Source organism: Melanotaenia boesemani, chromosome 17 (genome assembly GCF_017639745.1).
Source record: "Melanotaenia boesemani isolate fMelBoe1 chromosome 17, fMelBoe1.pri, whole genome shotgun sequence".
Lineage (NCBI taxonomy): Eukaryota > Metazoa > Chordata > Actinopteri > Atheriniformes > Melanotaeniidae > Melanotaenia > Melanotaenia boesemani.
In genome coordinates, this window is record NC_055698.1 from 15,203,231 (window position 1) to 15,224,947 (window position 21,717).

The 21,717-nt window shown below is 39.0% G+C and overlaps 3 protein-coding genes across 6 annotated transcripts; 1 reads left to right on the forward strand and 2 right to left on the reverse strand.

Moving 5' to 3' along the window:
• Positions 1–96: 96 nt before the first annotated feature.
• sytl1 (synaptotagmin-like 1) lies at positions 97–9,963 on the reverse strand. Of its 4 annotated transcripts, none has more exons than XM_042011871.1 (15): positions 9,758–9,963; positions 7,550–7,676; positions 6,681–6,832; positions 6,461–6,572; positions 6,348–6,381; positions 6,220–6,256; positions 6,094–6,134; positions 5,080–5,196; positions 4,803–4,969; positions 4,608–4,710; positions 4,246–4,407; positions 3,792–3,870; positions 3,610–3,709; positions 2,867–3,072; positions 97–1,546 (listed from the first exon to the last, which is right to left on the reverse strand). In XM_042011871.1, exons 2-15 carry the CDS (start codon positions 7,672–7,674, stop codon positions 1,404–1,406), a joined length of 1,578 nt encoding a protein of 525 aa, XP_041867805.1. In that variant the 5' UTR covers positions 7,675–7,676; positions 9,758–9,963; the 3' UTR covers positions 97–1,403. The 4 variants fall into 4 exon arrangements, with proteins under 4 accessions (XP_041867805.1, XP_041867804.1, XP_041867806.1 ...); XM_042011870.1 differs by having other exon boundaries at positions 9,753–9,963; XM_042011872.1 differs by having other exon boundaries at positions 6,220–6,247; positions 9,753–9,962.
• A 979-nt stretch (positions 9,964–10,942) lies between these two features.
• Positions 10,943–14,455, reverse strand: cd164l2 (CD164 sialomucin-like 2). The gene is made up of 6 exons (XM_042012511.1): positions 14,008–14,455; positions 13,606–13,692; positions 13,325–13,417; positions 13,207–13,248; positions 12,829–12,982; positions 10,943–12,606 (listed from the first exon to the last, which is right to left on the reverse strand). Exons 1-6 carry the CDS (start codon positions 14,084–14,086, stop codon positions 12,591–12,593), a joined length of 471 nt encoding a protein of 156 aa, XP_041868445.1. The 5' UTR covers positions 14,087–14,455; the 3' UTR covers positions 10,943–12,590.
• Positions 14,456–18,381: 3,926 nt separating this feature from the next.
• gpr186 (G protein-coupled receptor 186) lies at positions 18,382–21,437 on the forward strand. The gene is made up of 2 exons (XM_042012424.1): positions 18,382–18,687; positions 19,827–21,437. Exon 2 carries the CDS (start codon positions 19,855–19,857, stop codon positions 20,845–20,847), a length of 993 nt encoding a protein of 330 aa, XP_041868358.1. The 5' UTR covers positions 18,382–18,687; positions 19,827–19,854; the 3' UTR covers positions 20,848–21,437.
• The last annotated feature ends 280 nt before the right edge of the window (positions 21,438–21,717 follow it).

Genomic DNA, 21,717 nt, shown 5'->3' on the forward strand with positions numbered 1-21,717 from the left:
GTCCTTGGTTAATATTAAAATAGTTACAAAGTCACAAAAAAAGATTTAAAACAAAAAATAAAACAGCATGTAAAGCGCATTCAGCAGTATCACACAGAACATTACTGTAAGTTTAATAAACATACTTATTTAAACAGGCCTTTAAGCATATTGCACAGTTTACAGGAAATGCTCTTACTAGTGATTGATAATATTTTTTCTGTATGTTTGATCATTACTACATAACTAGCAATGAAAAAAGAAAAATGTTGTAATATAACATTAAAAAAAAGAATCTGATCAAGACAATGAAGTGTCCCTTTCACTGAGATCTTGTATGTATTGCAGAGGACTGATTAAAAAGCCAGTATCACTTGTTTCTCTACTGGCTTTTAATTTCCAAGCATAAAAATAAATATTAAGACAAATTCTGTGGAAAAATTTCAAAGGCTTAATATTAAAGCTGGAGTTTCTTTTTGTTGCATTAGTGATATATTATAAGAAAATAAACTGACACGGGATTAAAGAATTCTATGTGAATAACACACAAATACATCCTTGTGCCTGAGACTTAAATAAAAAATAAAAATAAGATTTTCATTTTCCTTCTAGCTTGAAGGAATATGATCACTGCCATCTGCTGGAGGACACCTGCAGTTTAGGCAAAGATCATTTATTCCACTGTTAATGATAAAATAGACCTGATGTTAAAGCAGTTACTTACAGAAAGAAGTTAGAAATAATAATAATGATAATAATAATAATAATAATAATAATAATAATTTTAGGACTTTGTCCTCATTTTTAGTTCCTGACATGATTCTACAAAGAAGTATAGAGTTTTCAGTGCCAGGTCTGACCACGGGGTGGTGGCCAACTAATCAAAAGAATGATTTAATGCATTGAATTTAGTTGAAAATGTAATCACTATTTATCTGAATAATAAGGATTAACCAGTATATTCTGTCATGGAAAAGACAAAAAAAATCTGATTTTCCTACACAATCAAAGGACTGAAATATCAGTTTGAAATATCAAGGAAAAAATTGCAGTAAACTTGTGTGTCTGTGGTTATTAACTTGCCTTATAAAAATCTATGAATAAACCAAAACACCTCATGATCAGTTCGGTCTGATATTTAATTAACAGACTACCATGAATAACAAGTGCATTTTTGTCTGATCAACACACACAAATCTCACATTTCAGACTAAACCAACAGATTTTAAAATGGTACTGCTAAGCCATGCCATTAAGTCACAATATTGCACCACTACTGACTTCCCTTTGTGTGTGATAAAACCAGAAATAAACCGTATATGCACGTGTTTACAATAGAGGCTAAATGTGCTGTTGTAACTGGGGATGTTTTTACAGTCCAACAATTACATGAACACGTAAATAAATGAGTGTTTGCGTGCAGGTCACACAGACCGCTGTGTGAGGTTAGTTCTGATTGGCAGTGTTGTGTCGATCCAGTGGTTTGGGTTTTCCATCATGGAGGTCCAGACAGCAACTTCATCTTCTGTGGAGTCCATCCAGCTGACAGCCTCGCCATAACTCTGACCTGCCATTAAAAATGACCCACAAAACAGTTAATTATTTCTGCTGTGGATATCGCCACACACTCTGCAACTACACACTTGCCCCCAATTCACTGAATGCAAATTATAAGGTGTTTTTTTTGTTTACATTTTCATTTTAATGCACTCTTTCTAACTCTAAACTACATAAACCTGGATGCATATTAGACTGAATCATTTTCAGGTGATTAATAATTGTGTATAAGGGTCATTCTTGTTAGTCCTGATACCTGACCTCATGCATGACTGAATCACACATTGATGCAAAGATATTAAAGGCAAACACTACAGAGGTGGCAGAAGTGTACCAGACTGCAGCTTCAGTGAAAGCTGATCTTGAACATATTAAACTGGCACATCCCATGAATGGAGGTTTTTATGGCAGGTACTGAAAGAAGGGGAACTATAATCCCATGATATGTTACTCATTTGATTGATGTGTAGTTGGGACAAAATGTTTTTGTAGTTTAGATGGTTCATGATTATGCACAGTAATAACTGATCATTAATTGTGTACACATATCTATTCCGCTTTTCTTTGTTTAGGTTTCAGGTTCAATAACATTTTGGACTCAGTGAAAGCAACAATAAAATGGATCCTGACCTCTCAAGCTAAAAATGGGAGCAAACAATCCTTTTATATATATATATATATATATATATATATATATATATATAAATGCCTTGTTCCCTGCTCTGAATACCAAAACCTAATGCCACCACTACACTGACTATTTTCTCCTCATTTGATACTAAATGAAACTAGTTCTCTATCAGCATCTCAATCTTGAGCTCTGTCAGTTCACATCAACCACTATAAAACCAGTTATGAGCTAAAACAACATTGTTAATGTTCTGGTGATCTCTCTTGTGAACTAAAATGCACATTTCTGCATGTACAAGTTCACATCAACAATTTTAGCCTGTCTTGCAGTCTGTGTGACCAAACAAACAATGCAAGTAGAGAAATGCACATTAACACTGAGACACAGAGTTACTCAGGAGGTGACCTTGCACTTATGACAAGACCATATGAAATATCTGAAATGCCACCAGCACAAAAAGTAGTCCAGTCTGAGATACTCCACTGTACACCACTACTGTACAACTACTGAACACCACCGTAAAGCAAACATACAACAGTGTTTATGACACTGTCATCAAAGCTAATTATAAAACAAGGCCAATCCCATTTATGTTATGTTATCGAATACAGAAAGCGCTGCTATCCTACAAACATACATTACACAGGGTTGAATGTGATTTGTTTAAAAATTATGAAAAAGTTCAGTAGAAGTTCTCACCAGTTCCACGGCTCAGACGAATCCCTCCTAAGATGTGTGTCTTTAACCCCTCGCGCTGCCAGACAGTGAGCTCGGCACAGGCCTCCTTCAGGTCTGTGGTTTGGAAGCCATCATAGACCATTGTGTGGTTGTAAGTAGGACTGATGGAGCGCTTCACCACCCGCGTTTTCTGACTACTTTGTCGACTAGCATCTGGGAGTATGTAGCTATCAGAAGAGTATAACACTGAAAAAGTCATCTCAAGAATGAATACATTAAAAAAAATCAAAAAAGATTTAAACACTTTTATAATTCACTCATGTGACAGCTGAAAATTAAACTACTTGTATAAGTTTAAATACATTTCTCCACAAATGTTTTAAGGAGAGACTGCAGACCATGGGGAGGCATGTCAACTTTTCAACCACTGGAACAAATGATTTATTTTTGACAGGCTGCTAGTAACAAAGATATCATTTTAAAATGATTCTTTGCAAAGTTGCCTGTCATGAATCATAGGTCTTTGTTAAGCGTTGTTGCAACAAAAGAAATAAATAAAATTACACATCCATCTGAAAGTGGTCAGGAAAAAAGACTGGAGTGAAAATTAAAAAAAAAAAAATGCAGCAAATATAAAATAAAAAACTAATATTCTGGAAGAATGACTTTTTGCACAGTACTGTGGCTTAGTAATTATTAGAGGTAATGTGAGGCAAGATGTCTGTTAACAAATGATCAGACAATATCTTGCAGAGCTGACACACCTTCTAACAAAGGAATCTATGGCACCTCCTTTACTGGTGAGGAGACCTTGAGCCTCCCGAAGCCAGATGTGAAGCTCTCCTGTCAGAGGCAGACCACCACCTGAACACACATACAAATACACATGCAAAAGGTATGAAGCTCATGTGACTGCTGGGGTAGTACTTGTATGTATTCTGCTCACCCTCAAATCCTTCTGGAATGAATTTAACAGACAGTATGATGTTTCCTCTACTGCTTATGGAGTCTGGACTCAGATAAACCTGCACAAACAACAAAATGATTGAGTCAGAGGGAAAGACAAAGAAAGAGAAAGTGAGAGGGAACAGGCAGATGTGTGAAAGCTGGGAGAGATTAAGGTTACATAAAGCCTTAGTTGAAATGCACAGCATGTCTTCTTCTCCCTTCAGCTCTGCCAGACACAAGACACAACCCCTCCCCATCTTCTGTGTCTCCAACGAAGCTGCCAAAACTTCTGTTACACAGACCCTCAGACACTAAGCAAATATATAAGCCGGCATCACAGTGTTTTGGTAATTATTCATATTCATCTGGGAGCACTCAAACACAGATGCTAATTTGTGTTACTGCGTGAGGGCTTATTTGCGTTCAGCTCACTGGAGTCATGTCTCACATACCCGTGGCTGCAGGTCCTGCCACAGCGGCTGTGTGCAAGTCCAGTCCCAGAGCCCAAGAGCCACCTCCACTTCCCCCAGGAAGACATTCCTCCCCAGAGGCTCGGCATGCCACACAGAGAGGTTCAAAGTCCGACTGCGCAGCTCTCCGATACGCACTTTATACTAAAAGAGAATAATCAGAATCAAGACTAGGAGCAAGTACAAGGCAAAGATCTGCAAATGGCATTTTGTTAGGAAGAAACTGCAACACAAGTGTCATCATGTGATGCTGCATGTTGCAGGCCACAAGACGAAGTAATGAAGGACAAATGGCCAATTGCTGTAACTGCTGCCACTTTATGTAACATGTAGATGAGTCTCACTCTGAGTGTCTGATCATAGACTGGGTTAAGTGTCTTCTTCTTCACCGATGTCTTCTTTTTACTGTGATTTGACTTGTCTGGCAAGAGATATGTTTTCACGTATCTGAGAAAACACACACGCATATGTAGTTTTATTGATTTAGTGTGCGACAGTTGATTCGACACACTCATTCGAATTACCACACATTCACTTACGGGTCAGAGCGGTTCTTGCGTGCAGAGGCAATGTCCTCACAGCGATGCACTTTCACTTGGAGCTCCTCCTTGAGAGTGTCGTAAACCAATGAATATTGGATGCGGCCCCTCACCTCCACCACTCCGAAATCCCCGGAGCTGAACAGGCTCATCATGCTGCCACTGAGCTATAACACACACCCGCAGTTTAAAGATCAGCTCCTGCGTCACTTTCCTGAGCTGAGTCATCTTGCATCGCCGGATGGTCAGTTAATCAAATGTGTGTGTGTGTGTGTACCGTGTAGCTCGAATGAAGGCTGCTGTTGGAGCTGCTGGTTTTTAGCGAAACTGGCTCTTGTTCTGTCAGACTGCTGATTAGAGAGTCAGTGTCCCCGTTTTGACAGACAGACATGTCCTGAACACACATACAGATATACTCACAATTCTTTCATCTAGCCATAGTGCACCTTTCATTACATTACCTGCTACACAGCCATTTTAGAAAGTATTTAAAACCCCTTCAGTTTTTAATTGTTTTAAAATAAATTTTGTTTGTTTTATTGTTTGTTTGTTTTTGACTTTTTCAAGAAAAAAAGTTATTGCACAAAAGAAAAGATCGAAACATAAATGGGATCGAAAAAACATTGTCCATACTCACTAACTTGAAAAGTTATCAAATCATATCTGACTTTAAAAAAAAATATTAAATATATTTCTAGATTTTCCTCCTGTATATTTCTGTTTAACAAGACCATATGTAACACAGCCTACACCACCTCCCTCCCATGGACATGTGACTGATGCACATTTTCTGACATTTCATTTTGCATCATACTTACTGGTTAATTTTATGGAAACTTATGACAGTCAGAGACTTGTCCTGAATCCACTCCTGCTAAATCTGAGCTGTTATCATCATACTTAAAAGTAAACAGTTTCTCTGCGCTCAAGTTGGCTCTGTATTCTCTCTCTATTTGGCAACAATCTTCCTTCCTTCTTGTTTGATCAGTTTTCCAGTCCCAAGCCACTGAGTCTGATCCTGCCACCACCGTCATGTTTTTCCCTGAGAGCTTTCAGAGTCTTTTAATGCTGCTGAAAGGTTTTTATTTCAGAAAAATAAAGATAAAACTATGCTTGTTGCATTTTCAGGAACCACTGCAGACATATATCATATGTCTGACTGACTCGTTCTTTTACATGATGTCAAATATTGACTCAGTGACTGTGGATGGAAGATAAAATATGTGGTGGCTCAACAGTGTTTACCATTTCACATTAGTCAGAATAATCTGTGACTGTGCAGTTTAGTCACCTCGGGTTCCTCCATGTGGCCATTACTTCGTCTTTCATCTTCTACATGAAGAATGACAAGTTAATAATGTAACTCAGACTTAACTCAGAGGAAGGTGCAGAGACAATGGACAACAAACTTTCATACCTTTGGATGATGAGGAACTGTTCCTATCCTGGGGACCCTGTGAAAGAAGACAATTCATTAATATTTAAAGGATTTTATAAAGCCTATTTTTATGAATGAAAAACAGAAACGAGAATGCACGCACGCACCTGCACTACAGGACTTTTCAAGCTTCCTTCATTTCTGAAAACAAACATCAGAAACTGAAAATTCTTCACATAAATGTTGCAAGCAGATATTTTACTCAGACACCTTCACTAACCCTCCTCTCTCCTCCTCCTTGCTGTCCTTCACTCTTCCCTTTGCTTCAAGAGAGCTGTTGCTCAAGGAGGTTTCCTCTTTCTCTCCATTGAACAGTTCATTTAGGGGCACATCTGTTACCATGGCAACAACCAGAGAGCCATCACTGACATCTCCCTGCAGCAGCAGGAAAACGGCACCACAGCCAAATGACAGTAGCACTGCATTAACAGAAAACTGACCTCTGCTCTTAGTCTTTCTGTGGCGCATGGTAGCTCGGATGAGGTCGCAGCCTGAAGTCCACTTGTGATGGCGTTTGCTGCACTCCTCGCTGAACCATCCTCCAGACAGGAGGCGCAGGCGTGTTGGATTTGTTTCTGTCTGCTCCAGGATCCTGCAGCATCAACAACAGGGCCAAAATAAACACAAAGCTGTCACATGCCCTTTTCATCATGAGAAAGATGATGGCTGGGTACATGAGAAATGGTCACTGTTGCTTCTTTTGGGGAACTTTTGACGGTATTGAAGGAAATTATGCTTGTGAGTCTTTGCTGGGTTCTAATAGACATTTACAGCAAGGTGGCTCCCAATGTTACAATTTTTTTTTTTTTAATTCAAATGTCACCTTTATTTATTTGTCAGTGATAAAAGAAATTAGTCAGATGAAAATAATTAAGTTTTTTGTTTGTTTGTTTGTTTTAAATCACAAAAAATACTAAGTTAAGGTTTTAAATGTCTAGGGGATTTTTTTTTCTTTGCATATGACTGAATTGAATATATTTGATTTAAGATTATTGGCCCTTTGACAAAAGATGTCCACTGCAGATCTTCTTTATAGTAACCAAATGTAACAAATACTGATGACTTTACATTAACAGTGCCCCTCTCCACCATCATCACAGCACCACATAAAGGATTATTTTTTGAAGGAATGATGTTCATCTTGCCAACAAACTGAATGCATTCAGGAACAAAGAAGCTAAAGAAATTACATTGACCTAACGCCTGTTGAAGAAACTTTTTTTCCATTTAAATTATCTAATGTGTATTAGTATAACTGAGTAGACAAAAAAAGGCTCCTCAACAGAATAAATAGTCACCTGTGACTGACCTGACACGCCCTTCATCACGTTGACGTAACTTGGAGTCACGCTCTAAGACTTGCAGGATGGAGGACTGCTCGTCCTCCGTCAGGTGGCCCAGGTCAAGAGATGAGTCAACCCGCTCCACCGCCATTCCTGAGAGAGAAATGAACATTATCGTTAGTCAAATGCTGCTGATAGTTTAACCATGCCCGGCTTGTATTGTTCAGCATTTGATTAAAACATGAGTTTAATATAAAATTTATCTAATTTTGATTATGATACATTTATAGAGTAATGAAGAAAAAAAAAACAAAAAAAACAAACCTATAAACTATATTTTTGCAAAAACGTGTTCTTACATTGGGGGAGCTAACTAGTACTTTAAAGTTTCTACCTCTGTCCCATAGTCATGGCCCCACTGAGCACTACTGGTTCTACTGAGCACAGAACTAGATCCAGAGTACCCAACAGGCAGAACCTCCAAAATTAGACCAATAGGTCTATATGCTTGTAAATAATTGTATTGTATGTATTTGTGGATGGATCTCTTTTGGAAATGAGACCCTGTGTCTCAGTTAGTTAAACCTGTATATTAAATGTCAATTTAGATTAAAATTTACCAAAATCTAGCACAAAACACCAACAAGGGTACAAAAAGGCTACCCAGGGATACAAAATAATCTAAATGAGACTCATAGTAACCAATATGGGACATATACAGTAAAACAACCATAAAGGGTGGAAAAATGACCACAAAGAAACAAAAGATTTGGAAGATACACCACAAGAGACATGCAACACCATTAATGGCTTTCACTTGGGTCTGCTTTACATTCATTGGCAACTTGAATTCCCCACATGGAGAATGAATTAAAAATCCATCTATCTAGTAATTCAGAAGTTCTATTCTCCCACCAAAAAGAACCAAAACAGCACAAGAAATCAAACATCCTGCATTTATACTGCAAAACCGTATTTATTTATTTACTTACTCATTTTTTAATTTAATAAAATATTTGATAGAGTTTTAGCTTTTTCAGCTTAACTCTCTCTTCAGTTAAGTCATCAACATAACTGCTCTTGCTGTTAATAACAGTAAAGCCCACCTGAGGTGGCTTTTTCTTTCCGCTTTATGAAAAAAAAATCAACATGCAGAGGTTGCATGTTTATAATACGAGTTATAATATTAATTGTCTTTTTAATTAAGGTGTCAGAGTCTTCGTTTGGATAAGCAGGGGTCTTTGACACATTTGTACCAATATGCCCCATGTCTTCTTGAATTTGGCTGTGATCCTTTCATCACAAATTATTTATTTGAACAATTTTAGATGTCCGAAGCAGCAGCTGTTCCGTTCTTCACGTCAAAGAGTTAAAAGTAAAAGAAATGTCTAAGAAGAGGCACACAAAAACAAGGAGTTCTTTATCATTTGTGGCTTATGCATGTTTTGTCTTTAATTGCGCCCTCTAAATTAACTGTTAAGATAAATCTCTGGTTTATCTTGTTACCATTTGGAGGGGGAGCTCAGGTTGGACGTCAATGCACACAGAGTACAATACTTTTTCTAGATTGTTGTGTAGCTCGTGGCGAGTAGGTGTGCCATGCCTGTCAGCTATAATGACTTTCAACTACTTCAAGTTACTTTGTTAACTAATGTGATGGTGATGAAATTTAAAAACATCCAATTGAAGCTATTAACGTTAACTGTTTTACACATGTTTGTGTCCATTCCCTTGAGATTACTTCTCTTAACTTAACGCATGCGCAAATATTTTTCTTTAGCAAACAAGTATGCAACGAGTGCAGCACAGTTTTCGTAAATAAATGTACGTTTACACACAAGTTATATAAGTGTTGTGTATAGTGCTTGATAAAATACGGAACTGGCTGTCGTTTCCTCGTGAAATTTCCCTGTCCCACTTTTGCTGTAGCTACTTATTTATTTAAATGTTTTAAATAGTGAGGTAGTAGGCTTCAGTGCTCTAGCCTATAGGCTATTTCTGAGATATCTCTCCATTAAGCTGTTCCAAATATCTAAAAATGCATTTTTTGATAAAGTATCTTTTAAGGAGAAGAAGAAATTAAAAAAAAAAAACCATTGCACCACTTTCTTTACTTTAAACACCGCGTGAGAGGAGACACCTGTCGCCGCTTCCCTCTGTTAACCTCTTTCCTCTCCAACTTCTTGAAATGCGCACGAATAAACGTGAAACACAGAAAAAGTGTGTTACCTTACTTGACAGCTTCTGCTAGTTCCATCTGTGAAAAGTTTAGTGAAAAGCTTCCTTGTGCGCGCTGTGTGCGTGTTACAGAGTGTGTGTTGACGTTTGTGTACTGAGTAAACGGAGTGAACACGCCCTCGGAATCAGTCCGCACAGGAGCTGCGTTCTGCTGGGAGCTCAGCCTGGGAACAAACACAACATACAGACAACCCCAACCTGTGTGTGTGGGTGTGTAGTGTGTTATTCTCAAACGGTGTATAGCCTATAACTGGGTGATATGACTCACACACACGGATGTTTTACCAAATAGCAAATAGGGTGGAGGTGGGATGTAACTTTCCTCCTTGCAGATGTACACACCTGTTAAACACACATAGAGTTTACACCATTGTAAACACACGCACACACACACATATTGGAGCAATTCTGCTTGTTTTAAAGGGAAAGAAAGAAAGAGCAGTAGCACATTAACCAGAGTTTGCTTCAGTGTGGACAAATGAATGTGTTTGTGTGCAGAACTTCCCTTTCACCCGGTGGAAATGTGTTTGTGTGTAGGGGGAGGGCGAATTCAGTGTGAAAAGGGCTTATATTCAGCCTTGTCCTTTGTCAACATTCTTGGATGATGGCCACTGTCTGCTCAATTGGGGAAACCTTTTTGTGTGGGTTTATTCAAGCCTGTAGGTCCTGGTACACCAGCAGTGTTGCTGCTCCCCTATAGGCCTCCATCACTGTTCTGCATGAGCTGCAGGCTGCCAGTGATACCCAGACTTATAAGGATAGCTTAATGCTTACATTTAGCGTCAAACTGCAGATTACTTCAAATTTGTTCACTCCCCCTGCTGGTATGAACAGATAAAATAAACTATTTGAACCCAACAATGATCAGCGGTTACTCTGTCCTTCACTTACAAGCAAGGGGGAAGTCATGACATACAATGAGTAAAAGTTTTTTTTAGTCTTGTTTATTCAAGAAATCTAATGACATCACAAAAATCAAACATTTAATAATAACCCCTATAACAGTCAAAAACATTAAAACACAGGAGTACATCACTTGAACTGGTACATGACAAGATTAAAGCTGATATGTATGTGTTTTATATGTGAGCAATCAAAACTATTGTTTTCAATGAGAAGTTTATTTAAAAAATCCTAAACAATAACACCCACATCAAAGTACAGCATCTCTGTGGTGATATAGTGTATGTAATAGTATTAAATTGTGAAGAAAAAAAGACTAAATGAGATACATAGTGATGATAGGGAGTAAATAGCACTGCTTCAAAGTTTGTGAATCCTTTAGACTACTTTATATTTCTGCATAAGCAGGGTCTAAATTGAACATGCAAGTCCAAAAGTAGATAGAAACTAAAGAGAAATTAAAATGAATGACAAATATGTATAGCTTGGATGTTTGTTTGCCAACTAAATGATCCCGTATTAATCATATTTGTATGTAAATGTGAGCCTTTATGATTAAAATCTAATTTAAGGGTGAAATAACATCAGATAGGTCTAAGTGAGAGTCCCAATTAAATATCAGGTATCTGTCAAACTCTAATTGCCATAAGAAATGTTAATGGAAGTGTATCATGGCACTAACAAAAAAGATTTCTGAGGTCATCATTAAACTGGTTGTTGATGCTCATCAAGATGGAAAATGCTCCAAAACTGTCTTAACACAGTTTTTGACTACAGCCACATTCAGACAGACGGTGCACAAATTTAAGGAATTTTAAAATGTCAGTACTCTCTTTAGGAATGATTTAATGAAAAGTTTAATACTTTGTTTTATCTTTCAAGGTCACTTCCTACAGCTAAATCCCTCTCAGAAAGGCTATGGTTAATGCTCATGAGTTCAAACGAACACTGAACAACAGTACATGGCAAGGCTGCAAGGAAAAGGAAAAAACCACTACTCACTATAAAAAGCACTGCTGCCTTTCTGCAGGGCAAGATTTTTATTATCTTTGTTCACATAAATATAATCATGAATTCTAACAGAATATATTAAACTGCAATCCAAATCTGAAAGAAGACACATTATGTTAAACAAGGACACGTCAGATACCGAAAGCAAAGATTTACATACTTTTGCTGCTCATAAATACAAGCAATTTCCTCAAATAAGAATTGGTAAGTTATAATGTTTTTGCCTCATTTTTTTATTTGTTTAAACTACCTTAAGTCTTGTGTTAAAATCTCATGATGATTTAGACAATATTTTTGCAGAAATAAAAAAAGAAAATGTATATAATTCACTATTTCTCAAGCACCATTGTAATAGGTCAATATTTAAAGAATTAGTTTTAATAAAGCAAAGTTTCTCAAATGCTCATGATGAGTAGAAGCACATTTAGATGTTAGACAGCTCCAGGGTTTAATTTGGATCCATTTTTGAGATATTAGATATTAAAAATTCCTGTCCTGACTTTTTTTGGACCCACTGTCTGTGTGATTATGTAAGGCTTTCCCATGGCTGCACTGCAATATTCACAGCATAGGACTGAAACAGCTCACTTGATACCACTCAACTGTAAGAGAACATATTGCCATTGGGTTAAATTGAAAATCTCACACTGAAAGTGCTGAGGATCATCAGAAACCTTTTGTCAGGTTTTATGAATACAAACAGCTAAAACAGTCTAGAAGTTTAATGGAAAATGTTGAGGAAAAAATGCCCTTTCATAAATAGACCCATCCCAGAGGGCTACACATGGGAACACAACCAAAAACGATAGTGGCTCTGAGAAAGAAAAAAAAAATCTTGTCGTCACTACTCGGTGAGTCACTGCTCTGCTGCTGCTGTCCTCCATCTTGCCTGATTGTCCTTCACACATCCTGCCCTCACTGCGGCTGTTCTCTGTGCAAAATACAGACAGACCATAAATTATGCCGACTTACTGGATCAGTGATAAGACTTAAAATATAATAAAAGTTGAATATGTTGAATGTAAACTGTCTCCAAACACATATTTTGTGTTGTTCATCATTCCCACCAGCAGAGGCTGCAAGTGCATCCTTTAACACACTGACACAGACGTGAGAGATTCCCTGTTATTTAACACCTCGGCTCCAAACTCACATTGGATCGTAGCTGCTCTGCTCTTTGGACTTGAGGAAGCGCATGGCGATGAGGCCACCTGCCTGCAGACACAGCACAAGTATGATGCCCCCCACGAAGCTGGACATGTCAAACTTGGCCTGAGAGAACTCAGGGGGTGGGCTAGTTCCATCACCTTGAAGTAAAAGACAAGATTTGAGTGGGTTTACATTTCATTACATGAAACCAGAGGGAGATGTTTAAGTGAAAAGTGTTTTTTAAAGCGGTCTTTTAAAGCTCTGCAGGGATTTTACTGGTAACAACACCTGAGTGTATTTGGGGAATATTTTGCTCAGCTCTTATAGAAATAATAAATGTTTGACGTAAGAGAGGGGGATGGATGCTGCTGATCCAATTTACCTGAGTCACCTTCACCTCCGTCCACAGCAACAATCTCTACAACTGAGAAATGAAATATGTAATAGAGTTACCGAGATGGCTCAGAAACGCTTCATGTCCATTTGTGTGTTTTTAGTACCTGTGCACAATTCAGACACTCGGGTCCAGCTACAGTTCAGACCAGTGTCTGCAAGATCACCCTGATCAGACACACACACACCTGTATCATTACCTGAGAAAAAAGAAGATGCATTTTAGTGTTTAATTCTGTGTGTGTTCCTGGCATGTTAAATAATTCAGTCTTCTTGTACAAATGAGGGGAGCTAAAGTTACAGCAGCTGTGATGATTGAATTACTATCAGAGGTCAGGGGTGTGTGTTATTGTGTCTGTGCATGTGTCTGCATCTGTGTGTTTTTAACCATTTGGGCAAAGCCTCCAGACGCAGCCTGTCAGGTTAAGCATGGAGTCTCCAACACACAGGTCACATGACTCAGCTTGAGAACAGTCTGTGGGAGGAATAAAATTGGCAGTCAATCATCAATGTCATTCAAACCAAACTGACTGGCTGATGCATAATTAAATATTTTAACTGCTTCATAATGGCAGGAATCCAAGTTTTAAAAAGGTCAAACTTCATCATACTGAAGAAACAATAATAAATTCCCAATCATATTTTCACTTCAGTTTGTCAGAAACAATAATAAACAAACAACCCGCACATAGACGATTTAGGAGAGACAATTAAAGCAGATCATGTCAAGTTACACAAAAAACAATGGTCTGAAAGTAAGAAAATAAATTTGGTGTGTATAGATCAATACCTGACTGTGAGTATGCAGAGGGAACTGCTGCTAGAAGCAGCAGAGAGGAGCAGAGGACCTTCAGTACCAAATGTTGCATTCTGACAGCCACGGAGCACCAACACCTGCAAAAGTCTCTGGAATCTTCAATGCTCGGAGTAGTATAAGTATCGCAAAAAAGGTTTAAAACAAAAATTTCTTCAGTTAGTCCTCAAAAGGGAGTCCAAAAACATGACAATAGAGATATGTTTTCCAGCAAGGACAGAGAGAGAAAGCAACACAGACAGGAGATCTGTGTAACATGAGCAAGACCAAACTTGGTTCCCTGGCAACCAAGTGACCCACCACAACCCTTCTGAAATACACACCAGTTCTAACAGACTGACACCTGTTTACCTCAGTAGGTAATGCATGAACACACACACCTACACATAAAAACATGCTCATACACTTCTATACATATAGAAACAATAGTAATAAAAACAAGTTGGAATAATTTGCCCTTTGCCACAATTAAGGACATGGTCAGTGAAATAAATTATTTAAATGACTGCTGTTAATAACATGAACAATTTCTTACATTGTACTCTGCTGGGTGTATAATCTTAACTGTGGGTGCACACTTTGTTATATTTTCTACAATCCATCATCTGAATAATCCATCCTTCAATATCTGTAGACCTTCTCATGACCGTTAATTATCTAATGATGCATTTCATCAACTGCTGACAGAAAGAGATGCCAACAAATGTCATTCTTGGTGTTTTCTGACTAGGTTTCATCTACCAAAGATCCCACATACAAACTTCCCTGTCTTAAGTCATCAATCAATCAATAAATAAAAGTACATTAGAATAAAAAAAAACACTGTTCACCCCTCTATTTCCAAAAAAAAAGCTCATCAGTGTCTGGACTTCTTACGAAGGTTCAAAAGGGCTCATCTAAACCCATCTGTCCTCACCACTTTCCACAGAGCCACTAGAGAGCGTGCTCATAAGCAGCATCTCTCTGTGACATGAGAGTAGCAATGTCTCAAACAGAAAGGTACTGGGGAGAGTGGTGAGGGCAGCTGGGAAGATCACTGGAGTCTCATTGACACCGGTGAGGGACCTGGCACAATAATGCTACCCGTCAAGTGTGAGTGAGGGACATCACTCCTCCTGGTCAAAGACTGTTTTCATTTAACATACAAAACAGGCAGTTGTGCTATAGTCTTTTTAAGCTGGTTCTGTTTTATATTGATTTTTATTGTGCGTCTCTGTGTTAGTAATTTTGTTCCACAACACATCCATGATACATTTGCTTAATAGCAACAAAAGAGTCTGAATCTGAGTCTGGATATCAGCCAGATGTTAAGCTGGTAAGCCAACTCATGTCCTCGGATAAAAGTCCAGAAAAAACCAGATGATATCAGCAGGAGTCAGTTTTTGTTTTCAGGTCTATACAACACAGTAGGTACACCTGTTTAATTCATCAATGTGTTTGATATAGTAATTAATCACATACAGTGCTGTGCAAAAGTCTTGAGCCACTCCCCTTTTTCTTTCCACTTTAGCTCCAAGAATCCAGATTTTCTTGTAATCTTTTAAATTGCTCTTGAGCAGCGATTCTCCCAAATTTCTGAAGATCTTTCAAATGTTATCTTTGGACATTTGCTATTTTTTAACCTATTTTTGTCAAATCTTTGTACATTACCATTTTTAGACAAAGATGGTTTGTTTGTCAAGCCACTTAACATTTAACTGTGAATCATTCAAGCATAAAAAACTCTGAAATCACAGGATAAGCCAGTGTTGTATCTACACATGGCAGACAATTTGGCAAAGAACCCATTTAGATCATTTAGTCAGTTGTTACTAACACAGCCTCTCATAAGGCACAATTTGTATCCATGTCTTGTGCTCCATTCACAAATTGATGAATACAATACTTTATTGTATCATCTTTGGTCACAAACTACATAAATTTGTCAAAATAACACATTTAGGTTGACACATCATAGTATTTTTCGACCAACAAGGAGCTCCACTGATAGCTATAAGCTTGACATACTGTAGATGGATCAAGTAAAGGTTGAAACACATGTCTCAGGCCTTCAACTTTTGGGGTTTGTTCCCCCCTCAGGACATTTTCAGATGCTGTTCATCAGGTCTGCCACTTCTTATCTCATTAGACTATCTATCTATCTATCTATCTATCTATCTATCTATCTATCTATCTATCTATCTATCTATCTATCTATCTATCTATCTACCTATCTATCTATCTATCTATCTATCTACCTATCTATCTATCTATCTATCGCATTTTTGTTTCTCTTTTATTTTCTCTTCTAAATGTGTTGTGTACTTAATAAGCCATGTCTCTATATTAGGTGACAAATGATCCACGTAGTCCTACTAATTAGACGTGTAATTAGATGTAATGTTGGCAGGTAAAAAAAAAATGTTATGGGTTCAATGTAATCTGGACATTAAATCCAAGGAATGGAGTCTGATGAAGCTGTTACCGATCCATAGATTCCTTAATCGCTGGGGAGGATTTATTAAGAGTGGTGTGGATAAACGCATGCCTTAAAGAACTCCCACATAACTCCCACATGTGTCCCTATACAGAGACATGCATATGTACTACAACAAAAAGCACAAGTGCATCGTTCTTCCACGTGTCTCTTTATAATCATGCAGATGCACTGAGTCACAGCTGCAGGCGGACGGTCCAGCATCACGACACACTTTTTACCTTTTTACAACCTAATCTACTTACACTGACGTTCCTCCCGCTCCCACGTTTCACAATGATTTTTTTTTTCAGACTAACAAATCTGTTCCAAAGGCATATCCTTGTCAAACACGATTTCTTTCTAATGCGCACTACATAATCGACGCACCAGTCCACGCACCATGCCCGGACAGCTTTTTAAAGGTAAAATTATACCTAATCCAGGTTATTAGAAGATAGGCTATACGTAAACCTATCTGGAAAATAAACAGACCATTCTGTACAAAGCAAAATTACATGTTTCTGTAAAATTCCCCTGAGATGTAATTCTGCTTGTATTATGACATTAAATATTTACAAAAGCAGATCTAACAGCTGCTGCAGAAATTTGTTAAAGGTCGTTAGTAGCTATGTGCGACATCTCTGAAGGGGACAATTGTTGCACCTTAGATCATCTCTGTGACGTAGGAGGTATTTATCGACAGGAAGCGTGTCCTAATAAGGCTCGACCAGAAAGAAATTCCCTCAGTTTGCTCATATGCGACCCAGTCCACGCAGACAGCAGTGCAGCCCATCACCCACTCTCACTATCAAACAGGGGATACCACGAATTTCCTGCAGGCTGTGTTACTGCAGAGTATAGTAGCGTGCATTTCTGTGAGCTGATTAATAAAAGATAAAAAAACAAAAAAACCCGAATGCATTAGATGAAAAGCAAAATATGTTCTGAATTCATGGCTTTGATTGAAACCGCACGCAACCACAACACATCTTTTGTATTGCACAGTCATATAATGTAAGATTGATTCATATAACATAATTTTCAAACAGACCCCATTTTTTCTAATGAGAAGCTTACTCCATGACTGCTTCTGCTTAACTTATGTTATTTTAAATCTGTCTATCGTTTTAATTTTTGTTCACTTGTAATCCAAAGACAAACGGCCCTAGATGCTCTTTATGCTTGAATAATTTATAGTCTATAGTTTTGATCGGTGTCTCAGTCCTGTGGTGTGGAAAGGAGCTCCCCTAACCATTTTGCTGTGTATGTTGCATAACGCCGCTTTAATTAATAATTTAGTATTCCTGTCTTCAATACCTATCATAAACCATATTTCTAAGATAAATATTTTATTCATACATGTCTTTGAATTTCCTGATTATTTTGCGTCTGTAATTAAGATGACCGTAGATATAACATTCTAATACTGTTGTTTTGCGTTGATATTATTTTTAACATGTCAACGTAATAGGCCTATTTGTTATACAGTCATGTACCAATGGTAATCACGATTCGTGCTTTGTGTGGAAATGAAGAACTAAAAGTGTAATGCGTTGATTTAGGTGACTACTTTTCATTTGAAGTCCCTCTGCAGAAAATCTCCCCCTCAAGTCATCATGATGAGTTTCAGTACCGTGGACAGCGCCAGCCATGATCCCTTTTACCAGCAGCCGCCACGCTTTTGCTTCCTGTCCGACACAGAAGAGACCTCCTCTCGTTCATTGAGAACATAAAACCTCAAAGACTATGGTGTGTGTTGGAGCGGGGCGTCTGTTGTTGGTCATCATTTACAAGAAACGACACTTGGGGTGAACCGCAGTGGGAGGGGCGACAGAGATGCCGCATTTTTCTGAATGAAATTACACCTCTCTCTCTGCTCTCGCCGCATCCGAAATATCGGCCCCTGATTGGTCGAGCCTCCCAGTCACTGACGTCAGACAGGCTCTCTTGTGGACGAGCCCCGCGCAGGAGCATCCATTCTGCCTCCCGTAAGCGCTCCGCAAAGACTGAAGAAGAGGAGATGCAAGCGACGCAAGGTGAGAGTTTGGCGCGAGTGTGATAAATACTGGAGCTCCCGAGGACTATCTCGTTTAAACCTGGCCCAGCAAAAATCTCACCTTCATCATTTCGCTTGGATTTGATAAGAGGAAATAGCAAATCTGTTGAGCTCTCTCAAAGGAAGGATTCCTGTCGAAAAGGTAAGGACAATAATTCAGTGTAGGGATGAATGGGCTTTGTGCAGTGGAATGCATGCGTGATGATGATGGGTGCGTGCATGCTGGGGACATCCTCTGTGGTGCAGTGAACCTGCAATTGTTATACAACAAGGTCCTCCGGCAAATGGAGGTGGGAAATACCTCCTCGCTGTGGAATTGGATAGGTAGGAGGATGGCAGAAAAACTCCTGGTACAGCAAATACTCCTTTTTCAACGAAGGAAAAAAAATCCATTACATTCCATCTGTATGAAAGCATTACTGTAACATTGTGGTATTTCCTCTCTAAATATGCAGTACATTTTAGTGGAGAGCATGAATACCCAAGAGTACAACATCCTTAACTTGTATTAGTTGGATTCCTTTCATAACATTGAAATAATTGCAGCCAAATCGCATTCCTATTTTAGAAATTCAGGCGTGCATGGTACATGTAGGTTTAAATGATGTGTCTTTCTTGAACACCATGTTTGAACATTAGCAAGAGGGAAGACTCAGACTCCAGCTCACACAATTAATCAGAAGTGGGAAACAAACCAAGACACTATAAATCTTATTTACGATGTTTGTAAGGCTCTGAGGCTTAATTTATAGTGACTTTTTTACTTACTGGTGCACTAATGGGAAAATAACTAACAATTTTGTTGCATTAAGCCCACATATTGATGGATTATATTGCATCACTCTCCTACTTTAGAAGGAGCTTTACAAGCCAGCATGGTAAATGTATTTTAAATGTTATCTTTAAAAATGTAAACATTTCATGGCCAGCAACAATATGATTATCTAAGGACAACAGTGTTTGAAAAGAGAGTATTTCAAAGAGTGTGTTAAAGAATGTACATGCAGTTTCAAATTACCCAGAAATTATTAGAGAAAGAGAACATATATCATCATAAATACCACTTCAGGCTCTCAAAAAGCCCAACTGAATTAGGTTACAGGTGCAGAATAGATTAAGCTCTCCATTACATGAAGTCCACCTCCAGCATAAAAAAAAACTCACATACTCAAACCATAGCTTCTGGTCCAATATCTCCTGTTTAAATGGTCAAATGGAGATGCATTAATGACTCATCAACACTTACATAACCACATTTCTCTCTTTTTATTTCTCTCTTAGGTTGTGCTAGTGTTACAGTTGACCAATCATGATCCTGAACATCTCGGACCTGGGCTGGGATGAGTCCTCAGGCCTGGATCCTTTCCTTCCTCTGGACCAGCTGGACAGCTCATCTCCATCTGAAGTCTCACGTCTCACACTGTGGGGTGTGGCCCTCTGTGTTTCAGGAACTCTCATTGCTACAGAGAATGCAGTTGTTGTCACCACCATCTTGGCCACCCCATCTCTTCGTGCCCCCGTCTTCTTGCTGCTTGCCAGTCTTGGGCTGGCCGATCTCCTGGCAGGTGTTGCACTGATCCTTCACTTCCTTTTCCAGTTCTGTGTGGAGCCCACTGATTGGTCAGAATTGCTGACCTCTGGACTGCTGGTGACATCACTGACTGCCTCGCTCTGTAGCCTCATGGGTGTTGCCCTGGACAGGTATCTCTCTTTGAGCCATGCCCTCACCTATGGCTCAGGTCAGTCACGTCGGAGAGCCGCCTCCCTCCTGCTGCTGGTCTGGTTGGGTGCCAGTGTTATAGGGGCAGGACCAGCGCTAGGATGGCACTGTCTGGAGGAACCAAGTTCCTGCTCTGTAGCACGACCTCTGACTCGGACATATCTATCGCTGCTATGTGGGGGCTTTCTAGTTGTTGTCATGGTAACCCTGCAACTGTATGCTGGAATCTGCCGTGTGGCAAGGCGGCATGCCCACGCCATTGCTACCCAGAGGCACTTCCTCCCCACCAACCAGCCATATGCAAGCAAGCACAGCCACGGAAAGGGCTTTTCTCGGTTGATCCTGATACTAAGCGTGTTCGTGGGTTGCTGGATGCCTTTCTCCCTCTGGGGGCTGCTGGGAGATGCATCCAGCCCTCCTCTGTACACCTATGCCACTTTGGTGCCAGCAGCAGGCAGCTCCCTCCTCAATCCCATACTTTACAGTCTGAGAAACAAAGACATTCGAAAAGTGCTGCTGCACGCCTGCTGCCCACACAGATTCTCCCACAGTACACACACTCAGTACCCTGTTGATGTGTAAACTGGCATCCTCACCAATCAGAGCAACAATCTAAGCCAGACATATCACTGTTTATGTGCCAACATACACAATAGCTGCACTGTCATTTAAATCCAGAATATTAGTTTCTCTCTTTACTTTTTTTACACACACACACACACACACACTCCCCCACACATAAGCAGCACTTTTATAAGATTTTCTCTGAATCAGAATGTACTGAACTGTCCCGGCTGCCTGCCAACCTAGGACTAAACGTACTGTCCTGTGTACTTTGTGCCTCAGTCAACTGTAGCTCCACTGGATCCGAAGACTAAAACAATCACAGGGACTCAACGTGTATGGATTTTAATGAGTGTCTGTGCTTAAAGATGAGAGGAAGTGATGTATGTATGTAGAAGTCTTAATAGTGTGACAACCTATGTGATCCAAAGCCCAGTGTTATTTACTTGAAAGTCTGGAAAACAATGTTCTGGATCTTTGGAATTACATTTTGCACATGCTGGAAATGGCACTTTGAAATGTACTGACCATATGTTTAGGTTGCACAACCTTTTTTGAAATGGATGAATATTTTATACTGATAAATAATAAATCAGCTTTTTCTACTGGATGATGTCAGCACTGTTCTCTTCACTGCTACTGAAGCTTTTAGTGCATTTCTCTCTTTCTCTCACTCTTTAACTTGATTTGACACATACTGCTACTCCTGTTCCTGCAGCCTAAATTATTTGGTGACCAAAGCAATTTACAATGTTAGTAGTCTCTCTGTACCCTCTGCATCTTTTTAAAATCATGGCATGAGGGTACGGTGATTATGTAAGATGTTTTTCTCTCCTCCTACTCATTTTCTGAACCCTGAACTCAGACAATTTTCAAACTCCCCACACA

What these genes read in the sequence shown, in the direction of transcription:
- cd164l2 (XM_042012511.1), bottom strand. Translation starts at nt 14,086, where the DNA reads ATGCAACATTTGGTACTGAAGGTCCTCTGCTCCTCTCTGCTGCTTCTA. An exon ending in CTGGAGGCTTTGCCCAAATG is followed by an intron (nt 13,418 to 13,605) that starts GTTAAAAACACA and finishes CTTTTTTCTCAG; the next exon opens with GTAATGATACAGGTGTGTGT. An exon ending in CGGAGGTGAAGGTGACTCAG is followed by an intron (nt 12,983 to 13,206) that starts GTAAATTGGATC and finishes TTTTACTTCAAG; the next exon opens with GTGATGGAACTAGCCCACCC.
- gpr186 (XM_042012424.1), top strand. Translation starts at nt 19,855, where the DNA reads ATGATCCTGAACATCTCGGACCTGGGCTGGGATGAGTCCTCAGGCCTG.
- sytl1 (XM_042011871.1), bottom strand. Translation starts at nt 7,674, where the DNA reads ATGGCGGTGGAGCGGGTTGACTCATCTCTTGACCTGGGCCACCTGACG. An exon ending in GCCACATGGAGGAACCCGAG is followed by an intron (nt 5,197 to 6,093) that starts GTGACTAAACTG and finishes ATGTGTGTTCAG; the next exon opens with GACATGTCTGTCTGTCAAAA. An exon ending in CGCAAGAACCGCTCTGACCC is followed by an intron (nt 4,711 to 4,802) that starts GTAAGTGAATGT and finishes GTGTTTTCTCAG; the next exon opens with ATACGTGAAAACATATCTCT.